Genomic DNA, 12,362 nt, shown 5'->3' with positions numbered 1-12,362 from the left:
TTTGCGTTTTCTCATTATCCAGCCCACGGACCATTCTTATTTTTGCGTTCATTACTTGGCCACTTGAAGCGTGCCTGTGGAACGTTTTAACAATGCCTACAACTCTTTGCCAGCACTTTCTTCAAATTAAACGTGCTCTTTGAACTAATTAAGAATTATTTGTTAAGTGTTAAAATTGACGATTTAAATTGTAATTTTATTAAATGTAAGATATTTACCAATCTCACAAAATTTAAATATACCTTTAAATGTATAGATGAGACTTGTCGCTCGGATGAATTCACTTGCGGCAATGGCAAATGCATACAACAACGATGGGTGTGTGACGGCGACGACGACTGCGGCGATGGTACGGACGAGGTGAAGTGCCCTGCGCCCACCTGCCAACCCATCAGCCACTTCTCCTGTACTGACGGCCATTGTGTCTCCGCAAGATGGCGGTGCGATGGAGACATCGACTGCCCTGATGGAAGCGACGAAATGGTTAGTAAAATTGTATAGTAATTTGTTAAAGTGCACTTAAATGGACATGAATATTCTCTATAGTCATGAGGTGAAATACCTTGTTCAATAAATGTAATTTTTAAACAAGTTAAGTTTGATTTGGAAGATTGCCACTCACAAACAGCACAATACTGGTGCGTAGGTGGTCAGCATTTTTGCAGTTATATTTCGCGTTTCGTAGAAAGGATTAGCAGACCCTTCATATTATATTTTTAATACAGTACAACACTCCCTTAAGCGTTAACCATTAAATTTGTAGGATGAGGAAATGTTGAATATTTAATGTTTTGACCTTAAGCTATGTACAATGTTTGCTTATTTTTGTTAAAAATTTCGAGCCATGATTTCTCATTATCTTTGTTCACACAAAATAAAAGAAATAATTTAGTAAATACATTGTCTGAATTCTAAAAGTACCAAAATGTAATCAAAAGAATTTATAGGTAGCATGACATTATCAATATTTTATTTATACCTTGGCAGTCACATACATATCAAGGTATACATATAATAAATCGACCTAAATAGATCGATTTACCCAAAGAATTTCTATACAAAAGAACCTTTTTTCCAGCCGATACCAAGTAAGGGAAAGGCTTAGATCCAATATATTATTTCTAACTTTTTCATCCTTACATAATTCAGAGGCATATTTTATAAAGTTATATTAAAAAGGAACTAAATATCCATTATTGTATGGTATATTTCGATAGTAGATTTTGTTTACCGTTAAATATTGAACATATTTATAAACTAGATTGTGTATTTTCTTGTTTAACACGTGTAGAACTTAATTATAGCGGTGTTTAGAAATATCAGTAATACTACTAACATTGAAACTTGCGGCTAAATGATAACTATCATATATTTGCATGAAACATTTATTACTTTAGAGAAACGTTTATAGTAAGTACTTGAGCACATTGCTCTCCAGTTAATGCACTTTAGTGCAACTTAAATGGCGTAGAGTAAGCTACGTAATGACTTAGAAGGGTTTATTATTTGTATTAGACGATGTGGTTCTTTCGGTTAAGTGCATTTCTTCATTTGAGATAAACTCTGCTATCTTAATTACTTACTTCTTGACAATTACTTTTAATTACGACATACAATCGGGAAGTCAAAACATAACAAACTTAATTACCACTGTCCTGTTTCTGTACAAAATATTCCTATTTTAAAACATGACATGATAAGCGATGCTCAGGATTCCCCAAAGAGGTTCAGAATAAAAATTTGAAAACGTGAAATAAAAGGCGAACAATTTTAGCAAAAATAATAAAAACAAATAGAGATTCGTTAGTCGAACGGAATGCTAATAAAAAGTCCCATAAAATAAAGGTTGTAAAAATGTTCATTACTGACGACTGGCCTGACAATATCGATGCTTTAACTGCTCAAATTGTGCAAACATTGGACACTCCTCCCCGATATTGGCAACTGTAGCAACGTATAGCCTTTATGCAACTGCTGTTAGCGAAATTATATCAGCTACATTTACCCAGCCATGATTTAATAGCTCGGTCTTTGATGTGATTAATGCCCGATATTATAGTCCCCGGTAGGTACATTAAGACAACCTGTAGATTAGCTTTATTGCGACAACTGTGGCAATTTCAATTGATAGCTTAGATAAATTTTGTTTGTAGCTCGTTATATTTGTGCTAATAAACTACTTGTTGTGTAAATTTAAATATCTATTTCTCTCTATTGAGATATCTTATTCTTTCTAATTTAAAATCCTTACGCAGAAAAAAGTAAATGGCAAAAAAGGAAACGTTTCTATGGTACCAATTAATAAGATATGATAACCTCCACTTGAATAATAATGTTTTGGGCAATCTATGTAAAATGTTGCTCAATTTTTTCCTTATAGAATGATCGTTCCTTTTCCTAACACGTGGTAACAAACCTATTTCAGGGATGTGCAACGACTCCCAAAGTGACGTCACCGTGCATAGCAACCGAGTTCGAATGTAGAGATCGCATGACTTGCGTCCACAAGGCTTGGGTGTGTGATGGTGATCGAGACTGTCCCGATGGTGGTGATGAAGCACCAGAGATATGTAGAGGAAACATCACGTGTAGACTTGACCAATTCCAGTGTAAAGACCATAGCTGCATCCCTGGTGCTCTGTACTGCAACGGTGATAAGGATTGCCCAGATGGCAGCGATGAAATCAACTGCAGTAAGTATTCATATACTTATGAATTGGACCGTTTTTAGCATACCATTAATTTTAAACGTAGTAGATATTTATTGTGCCTCTTTGAATATGTGATAAACCTAATAAAATGATAAGTAATAATCATTATTCCAATAATTATTATCTGTCATTTCAGATACTAATCTTATACATATTTGTTTGTTTATTGTTTATATTTTTACTCTTCTTTTGATCACGCATTTTTATGAATGAAAATTATCTTATCAGGTACCATAATTCTATCTAACATTAATTATATAAATTACGATAAGCATCTAGAATATGAATAAGTATTAAATGCGTATTGTTATGAAAATTTCCAAGAGAAAATTCTTGTTAGAATTAAACCTGTTGGGAGAGTTTTCTGAGAACCGTTCTATTAGAGACAGAGTGAAATGAACTTTCATTAATATAATGTAAAAGAATTGTAATTTTTTAGAAATTCTTATATATAAAACTAGCTTTCCGCCCGCGGCTTCGCCCGCTTTGTCTAAAACATAATAAATTATATACTAAAACCTTCCTCTTGAATCACTCTACCTAAAAAAACCGCATCAAAATCCGTTGCGTATAGTTTTAAAGATTTAAGCATACATAGGGACAGAGAAAGCGACTTTGTTTTATACTATGTAGTGATGTAGTGATTCTTATACGTATAGATAGAAAAAGTCTAGATATTTTTTCAGCGAAACCAAAACCGGTCTGTGACAAGAAGACTGAGTTCGATTGCGGGGAAGGCATGTGTATACCGCTGTCGAAGCTTTGCGACGGTAAACCAGACTGTCCAAACTTCGAAGACGAACCGAGAGACAGGTGCGGGGAAGACGAATGCGCTAAGAATAATGGAGGCTGTACTCAGCGTTGTGTTAACACACCAGTAGGATATTACTGCGACTGTGACAAGGGATACAAACTCGTGGACAATCAGACTTGTGAAGGTAAGTTTGAACTAAATTAAAGTATTAAATATGCTTCAGACAATTTATGTTAAGATTTTTAGATAAATTCAGATAAAGAAGAGGAATTTCTAACTATCTTCTTGTATTTGATTTAACGTCTAAATGTATCGTTTTAATCAGCTGACGTATAATACACCACGTTGTAACCAGCTGATTATTTTTTTTTCGTTGAGATATTGGGTTAGCTACAATTTGACAAATTTTTAGCTGAGAGGAAATGAATGAATGTATTTTTTTTTCCTACGTGCGTGGGAGGCTACAACCGCTCACCCCCCCAACCGAGCGCCAGCTGACGTTGACGAGGCTTTATAATACTATACTCTGATGCTTCTGACGAATTATCTCTTGAGAGGAAATAATGAACCCAATTTGCACCTGGCTCCCTAACCATATTATAATGGTTAAAAACGTGTTTAAAATTCATTAAAAAGTCTTCAATTTGTCTTTACCTAACATGTATTAATGTATTATTTTACATATTCATCATTTAGTTTTTACAAAGCCGTAATAATGATTAAGCATGATACTGTTATGATAATAAGAATTAATTAATCATGATACTATAATAACAAGAAGTACCATTTCTGTGGAGATCCGATAGAAATTCAAATTGAATCGAACTACGATTCGTATTGACAAATGTAACATCTGGAGAACTCAATCTAGGCACTCGAATAGTTGTTCCAACTGGGGCGTACTTGCTAATTTATCTGCATTAAGCGTTTGAATCGTGTCTATCTGCTATTATCGTATTTGCTACGAGGATTATCTTGTCATTTGTTCTCTAATTAAAGGTCCTTTGAATTTGGGAATTAGTCTCGCATTTCTAATTGGGTGTCCAAAATTAGAAGTAGGTTAAGTAGAAAATATTATCTTCAAAGGTTTATATTCAAAGGTGTTTTCTTGGAAATTACGTGTACAATAGTCTGTATTAATGTCTAAGTTGAAAGATAAAACGATAAGGCCTCTCTAGGTATTTATTAGGTATCATACTTGTACTTACAAGTTGTAAGTTGTATCAAGTGAATTCTTATATACATTTTAATATACTTTGTGCATAATTACGCTCGATCGTCACATGGAAGCACTATTTGGTTTAAAGAGTAATCAGAAAAGTATATTTTTGCTCTAATTCTGTTGCATTATTATTCAGACGGATAATACATCTACATTTCTTCACTAATTAACTAATCAAGTTTTCATTATTAAAGAAGACATCAGTCTTCTTTAATAATGAAAACGAATGTGTCCAAAAGAAAATCTCACGCCATGAAATTATTTTATTTTTCTAATTATCATTAATTAACTCATCGTGTCTCTATACACTCTGAGCATACAAATCACGATGACTGAACATTAATCAAAAGCTATATAAATAGAAAAAAATATTCTCAGTAATTAAGTGACCCCAAGGCTGATTCTAATTAATTAGGCTTAGAAAATATTGTAGGAATATTCTCGTTAAACGAAGTACCAAAGGGTTGAGTTAGCACAGCAGTAATTGGCATTAAGAGCACTGTAAATGTGGAGTGTGGACCGAAAAAATAGGTACACTAACGAGTCGGCCTACAGTGTTTTACGTTGGAGGGATTAGCTTAATTGATTTTACCGTTTAGGTACGAAAGGTTTTACATTTGGATGTTTTGTTTGTCTTGCTTGGATTCAAAGGGCATTGTCTTTTACATCACATGTTATATTTTTCGTAATTAGCTCTTCTTTGTCTTGTATTTTAATTGGCGTGTGCGGAAAATTGGCAATTCAAAAGTCTGAAGGATAAATATACCTAATGCTTTCCAATTAAGTATCTATATTTAGATTCAATATTATACGTTATCTTCCCGGTTTGGTTCCTTACAAGATTTGTTCAACCATTTACAGGTCATTAGCTCTTTGTTCAATTGGTGTAGACATCCCAGAAAATTAAACTTCCACATATTCGAACATAATAGGATTACTTTGATTTTGAATTGATCCTAAAGATAATTTTCTTTTTCTTAATTTGTGAGGTTCACGGTGACTAACTCCAGGTGGTATCTACGTTATCAGCCTCATTATATTACATCGTTTTTAGCCTATTTGCATTTGAGATAGGTTATATAAATAAATATTTTTTCGCATCAATACAATTGTTTTCCTATTAATCTACAAGTCTAGAACAAAAGTTCTCACTCACTTTTCCCGGCATAATTAATTTAGATCGCGAATCTCTCAACAATATAACCTAATTGTGTCCATTATTTTCCAGACATAGACGAGTGCATGGACCCGGGCGCGTGTTCCCAGATGTGTATAAACGAGAAGGGTACCTTCAAGTGCGAGTGTCACGCAGGATACGCAAGGGACCCTCGTGATAGAACTCGGTGTAAGGCAACAGAGGGACATCCATCACTTCTCTTTGCAAGACGCTTCGATATAAGAAAGATCAGCTTGGACCACCACGAAATGGTCGCCATTGTGAATGACACAAAGTCCGCCACGGCGTTAGATTACGTGTTCCGAACGGGCATGATATTCTGGAGTGACGTCACGGATGAGAAGATTTACAAGTAGGTGTTGATGATGTTTTTAATCTGTACTTATTTGTACTAATATTGTTAAGAGGAAATATTTTTGTTTGTTTGTTACGATTCAGCTCAAAGTCTTTTTCTCCCATCTTAAAACTTATTTTACCGTTTAGAAAGTTTCTTCTTAATATTTATACGTAGAGAGTATATTGTATTTCTTATCCCGGGTCAAACCGGGTGTAGCCGAAATGAGAGATTTGTATTTTATAAGCAAGTAAGCAATACTCTGTGTGAAATGAACGTTGTTATTATTAAATGCTAACAGAATACATGAATTCAAAACGTCTATTCGGGTATTATTTATTTTAAGTAATGTGATACCGAAGATTAAGAATACATGTAAAAGATGCTAATTAGCTCTATCTTGTCTCGACTGATAAATAATATAGACGCGGCTTATTGCGATGTAGCAAAGTACCGTAATATCTAAAAATAGGAATATGATAGACTAATACCTAATTGTAAGTTGAATGATTAAAACCCTGAGAACAACAATAATTCAAAATCCTTGTCTAATGATCTAGTAGGTACATGGTGATACATTCGCTTTTATTTTAGTAAATTTATGATTAAACTAGCTTTCCGCCCGCGGCTTCGCCCGCGTTTTCAAAGAAAAACCCGTTCCCGTAGGATTAAACCTATCCTATGTCCTTACTCGGGTATCAAAATATCTCTATACCAAATTTCATGCAAATTGGTTCTGTAGTTAAGGCGTGATTGAGTAACAGACAGACAGACAGAGTTACTTTCGCATTTATAATATTAGTATGGATTTATGTCGATATGATTCCTGGGTATCTGCTGGTTTTCACTTATATAGTTGTAGTATGGTCTATATTACAACTGACGAATTTAGCTCTCTTTTTTGCTCTCTTCGCTTTTCCATTATAATAATATTATCTTATTTTGATATAGAAACGATAACAAATGACTCATTTTAAATTGTAAATTATTCTCTACTCATTCTGTTATTGATAAATATTCGATATGAATTGGCGTCGTAATTTGGAGTCACACACTTCTAAAAAACATTTTTTACTATCTTTGGAAGATTAGATACTTTATGTTTGTTTAATGATTATGTTCAAATGAATCGTTATGGTTTACTAGCTGAATCCCGTGGCTTTATCCACGTGGTACCCGTATTAAAATTATCCTATGTGCTAATCTAGATTATTATCCTATCTCATACAAATAGATCAGCTGTATTTGCGTGAAATAGTAACAAACATCCATACATTCATGCAATTTTTTCTCGTTTACAATATGACTAAGCTTTAATATCATCTAATAGTTATTATTATTTTGCTTTTATTTTCAGAGCGCCCATAGACGAAGGCAGCCAAAGAACAGTGGTGATCGGTGACCAGTTAATAACCTCAGATGGTTTAGCAGTTGACTGGATATACAACCATTTGTACTGGACGGATACGGGCAAAAACCACATAGAATTGTCCGACTTGCAAGGAAACATGAGGAAGATTCTCATCCGAGATCGCTTGGAGGAACCGAGGGCTATTGCGCTTAATCCTCTTGATGGGTATGCTTTTCTTGTTATGTTTTTATACTGTTAAATGTAAGGAAAAAACGGGCGGCAAGAGACCAATAATTGGGCTAAATGGCGTGACATAGAAGAGACCTACGACCAACAGTGGACTGACATAGGTTGATACAACGACGACTGTTAAATGAAATTTAGAAATTTTTTAAATATTTAAAGGAGAAATTCGATCGCGGAGTAAGGTACGGATCGCGGACGCGTGCTTCGCCTGACTGTCATAGATCGCTGGGGCCTAGCTGAAAATCTTGTAAATAAATTGTTATGTTGGTAATATTTATATAGGCTAAGTACCTAAGTAAAGTTGCACCAGTAAGTAAGATAAGATTAAACAGTACAGAAAAATACTGGGTAAGATACTTCAGGCGAGCAATGGTATTCTTCCGCGAAACAATTGCTTAATGAAAAATCGCTTGTAAAAACATGAAATAGGTAATTAATGTATGAAATTTTACTTTTTCACACCCAAAGCCAATCCGATTCGTTATTTACTTGTGCTAAGGTCTTGCTTAAATATACTTACAAAAATGTATGTAATGAACAAATAAATACTGTTCTATTACAGACATTACAAACATATATTCATTTAATTTATTTGAGGTATGATCATACTGAAATTCTTATAAATTCATAGTAAGTCTCTTGCTAATTACTATTGAGAATTTTATGTACTAACTATATCGAGTGATATAGAAATTATAAAAGAGTAAGTACTTATAATTCAATATAATACTTGAACGACACGTAAGGTACCTACTTATTAAGAGGAAGAGACCTGCGCGCGTAATCCACGAATTAAACATTAATAATTTAAGGAAAAAATTTATTCCTGCATTTAACGTTTCTGATAACGTAGGTATAACTTTACTCATAAGGTAATCAATACTAATGCATAAAGATAATTACTTTTTATTATTTGCGAATTTTTATCGTACACTTACTTGATAAAATCAATAAATTACAGTCGCGAATTAATCTAATGCGGAAAAATAATAAGTCTATTCATTGATGACATAATATTAATTATGAAAGTGAAAAAAAAACTGTTATGTAACTATCAGCTGTACAAAAAACAAATCTCAAAACTTACACCAACATAGTATGAGAACATCAAAAATGTTACTATCAATTTCCTCTACATTATTTTTACATTTTTGAACTTGAAATGGTTGATACATCGAGAAAAATATTTCATAGTATAATATGTCAAATACTATGTACTTAAATAATGAGTGAATAAAAACAAGAGATGTGTAGAGAAAATAAAAATAATGATTTCGCTTGCTTCGCGGGGTTTCTACACTAATGCAATATAAATCATGTAATCTAATCTTTATAGATTGTTTATCTATTTATTTATTTTTATCCGTTTTACAATGCAATAAACAAAACGCAATAAGATAAGTAATTTGACTACTACGCAGTGTATTTTCGCAGACATAAATTAAAAGATTAAGGCTATCTCCTAAATAATTTAATCTTAGAGTTTATGAATATTTTTTATTTTTACATTGTGTAATACGGAATACAGAATATATTATCGTAATACACTCACTGTTATCAATTTTGAATGCATGATTTAACCATATAATTATTATAAAAAGTGTTTTATGGTGATAAAATAGCTATGCTGCAAAGTACTAACAAAATACTTACGTAAATTATTCTAACATACTTTCTATTCGCATACAAATTACGTGTAAATATATTTATCACATAAATGTAACATTTACATTATTTTTGGCACCTATAAGTGAACGACCTTTATCTTTTTATAATAAAATAATTAAATTATATCTGCAAAAAGTAGTTAATATAGAACATTTAATCAACAGTTGGATGTACTGGACCGACTGGGGCCAAACCCCAAAGATCGAGAGAGCTGGTATGGACGGCTCGCACAGACAGACCATAGTGTCGTATGACGTCAAGTGGCCAAATGGACTCACGCTCGACTTGGTTCGCAAACGAGTGTACTGGGTAAGTTTAAAAAAAAAAGCAAAAACCGAACAAAAGAAGAAAAAAAATTGTCTATGCTTTATCTATTCCTTATGATTTATAAATTATGATTTTAATTGTTACATTACAAATATTTGGAAGGGTATTGTGATTCGAAAGTTTTCCGTTTCTATTGATTCGTAATTAATTCCTTAGAATTAATTTGTTTGTTTTGTACGTATACAAATTCCACACTATTTGTTTAGTCTTAGAAAATTAACGCTTTTGTTTTAATGAAATTGATGTAATTTGTATTGATATGTTTTTATAAAAATATATAATAATTAAAAGTCATGAATTATTTTACTCGTGATTAACAATACCAATTTACCAATAAAAATTTTTTTTGTTGCTTATCACTGTATCATGTATTACAATATTACAATTAATTTGTAACTGTGAGGGAACAATTTCAATATTGTATCTATGAAAAACGTTAACGATTCTTCATCTAACTTTAAGAGCGTATACGCACTTTGCGGGTAGCCGCATTGCGGGTAGCCGTCCGGCTGACCGCAAGCAACAATTATGTACGTAATATTCATTTCTATGCGCACTGTGCGGTCTGCGGTAGCCGCATCGCAGTGCGCATAGAAATGAATATCACGTACATAACTGTGCTTGCGGTCAGCCGGATGGCTACCCGCAATGCGGCTACCCGCATAGTGCGTATACGCTCTAAGGCTGGTTTAATTTTTACAAAAAACTATTAATTTCTTGAGTTATTTTAATCAATGCATCGCAATAATTTCGAACCTATTATATAAACCAATAAAATAGTCTTGCTCTCATCAGACCTAATTAACATGAACACTGGCCACATAGAAACATTAACATTAACACTGGCCATTATAAAAAAAATCCACATCAAAAAAAATGAAAATTCGAAAATGGAACATAAAACGATCTCCATTCCAATCAGGTGGATGCAAAGTTGAACACCATTTCATCGTGCAACTACGACGGATCAGCGCGTAGAGTTATCCTATACTCGACGGATGTGCTTCGTCATCCATTCTCTATAACTACGTTTGAGGATTGGGTGTACTGGACCGACTGGGACAAGACAGCTGTGTACCGCGCTAATAAGTTCAACGGGAAGGACGTGGAGGCTATCACTTCTACGCATACGGTAAGATTGCTTTGGTTTTAGAGAGGTCAGTCTTAGTTTGATCTTTTCTGTGTGAGGGGAATTGTAAGTTTTAGTTGTGTTTAGCCCATGTTTGCACTTCAGAAGTTCCAGGGACATCATATTGCCACTAGTTGAATAGCTTGAATCCGGAATAGTCTTGTCTCTCATTGAATACAGTAATTGTCAGTTAACTAAAATTATTACATAGGTACCTCATGTAAAAGAGCAATAGATGTCCATTTTAAATATTAAGATATAGATTAAATATACATAATTGAAATATGGAAAATCAGAGGAAGTGTGAAATCATACCCAATTTATCCCTAGGACAGGAAGCGTCAGAGATAAAAACGAATAGTATTGCACAATGACTACCCACGTTATGATTATGGGCGTTATTTAATTAATTATTATGTCTATATTTCGAGAAGGTCAATAACGATGTTACTATACCTACATATATAAGGAAAACCAGAAAGTTCATTAAAAAATATTATTTTCTTTATTGAATTCATGATAATTACATTTTAAGTGTGTTTTGTAAACATGTGTTTTTTATTCAATTATAATTGATTAGCAACCAATAATTGGGGTTGAAAGTCAGTTGAGGCGGATTCAGAGAGCGATAGCTTTGTTTTGACTAAGTATAAATGTTTGCATAACATGATAAAAGTTCACATGCTGTAAACAATATATAATTATTTATATCAGGTAATTATTAAATAAATGAATACAAATTACACATATGACTATCTCGGTCCGCCAATGCTTCACCCGTGGTAGATCTTTCACATACCCAACCGTGAAATATTTTTTTTAATCGGTTCTTAGTTTCTAAGATTAGCGCATATAAACAAACATATTCTTTAGCTTATTTCTTAAATTTAGTTATCATTTGAATTATTATCAATCTTTACCGCTCAAATAGGTTGAAATACACTAGGTACTAATACAAATACTGTTACAGTTTAATTAATGCAATGAAAGTTATAAGGAAGAAAGTCTTCAATGTACTTTACTGTTGGTCAGAGAAACTTTCTGAGTGGCAAGTATCTATTCTGCTACCAACTATTTGACGTCTTTCTTTCCTTGTTTATTAAAATTAATGTTTTGATAAGTATTGCGCAAAAGATTGTGGAATGTATTTTCAGCGTGTGATATTTTTAATTAATATCTTTTAATTGTTTTTATTTTGATCACGTAGCTTTAGGTCAAAGATGTTACATGACATTTCAAAGGACGTTTATTTTATTTCGTTTTATATAGTCTTCATAAATGTTACTTTTATTTTAAAATTTCTTTGAATTTGTACACAAAATTAATTTCCGAACTTTATGATAATAATGCAAATTAGTACTTAATTGTTTTACAGTGCAAAGACTAGGTAGTTTTATTTTAATACCTACATAAAATTAATTAATACTCAGGAGTAAGAAAAAA

At 32.9% G+C, this 12,362-nt stretch overlaps 1 protein-coding gene across 12 annotated transcripts in view; it reads left to right on the top strand.

Moving 5' to 3' along the window:
• LOC149907650 (low-density lipoprotein receptor-like) overlaps nucleotides 1-12,362 on the top strand; it is a 157,159-nt gene that overhangs the window by 129,333 nt on the left and 15,464 nt on the right. For all 12 annotated transcript variants that reach the window (XM_090102675.1, XM_090102674.1, XM_090102672.1 and 9 more), the window contains exons 5-11: nucleotides 257-483; nucleotides 2,426-2,693; nucleotides 3,398-3,649; nucleotides 5,916-6,216; nucleotides 7,556-7,774; nucleotides 9,628-9,772; nucleotides 10,713-10,922. In XM_090102675.1, coding sequence (XP_089958801.1) covers nucleotides 257-483; nucleotides 2,426-2,693; nucleotides 3,398-3,649; nucleotides 5,916-6,216; nucleotides 7,556-7,774; nucleotides 9,628-9,772; nucleotides 10,713-10,922 — 1,622 coding nt within the window. The remainder of the gene's footprint in view (nucleotides 1-256; nucleotides 484-2,425; nucleotides 2,694-3,397; nucleotides 3,650-5,915; nucleotides 6,217-7,555; nucleotides 7,775-9,627; nucleotides 9,773-10,712; nucleotides 10,923-12,362) is intronic.

This window comes from Colias eurytheme, chromosome 6 (genome assembly GCF_061535395.1).
Source record: "Colias eurytheme isolate Ceu_HAF_F1 chromosome 6, ilColEury1 Martin Lab GWU primary, whole genome shotgun sequence".
NCBI classification, from domain to species: Eukaryota; Metazoa; Arthropoda; class Insecta; order Lepidoptera; family Pieridae; genus Colias; species Colias eurytheme.
This window is presented reverse-complemented; position numbering and strand designations above follow the sequence as displayed.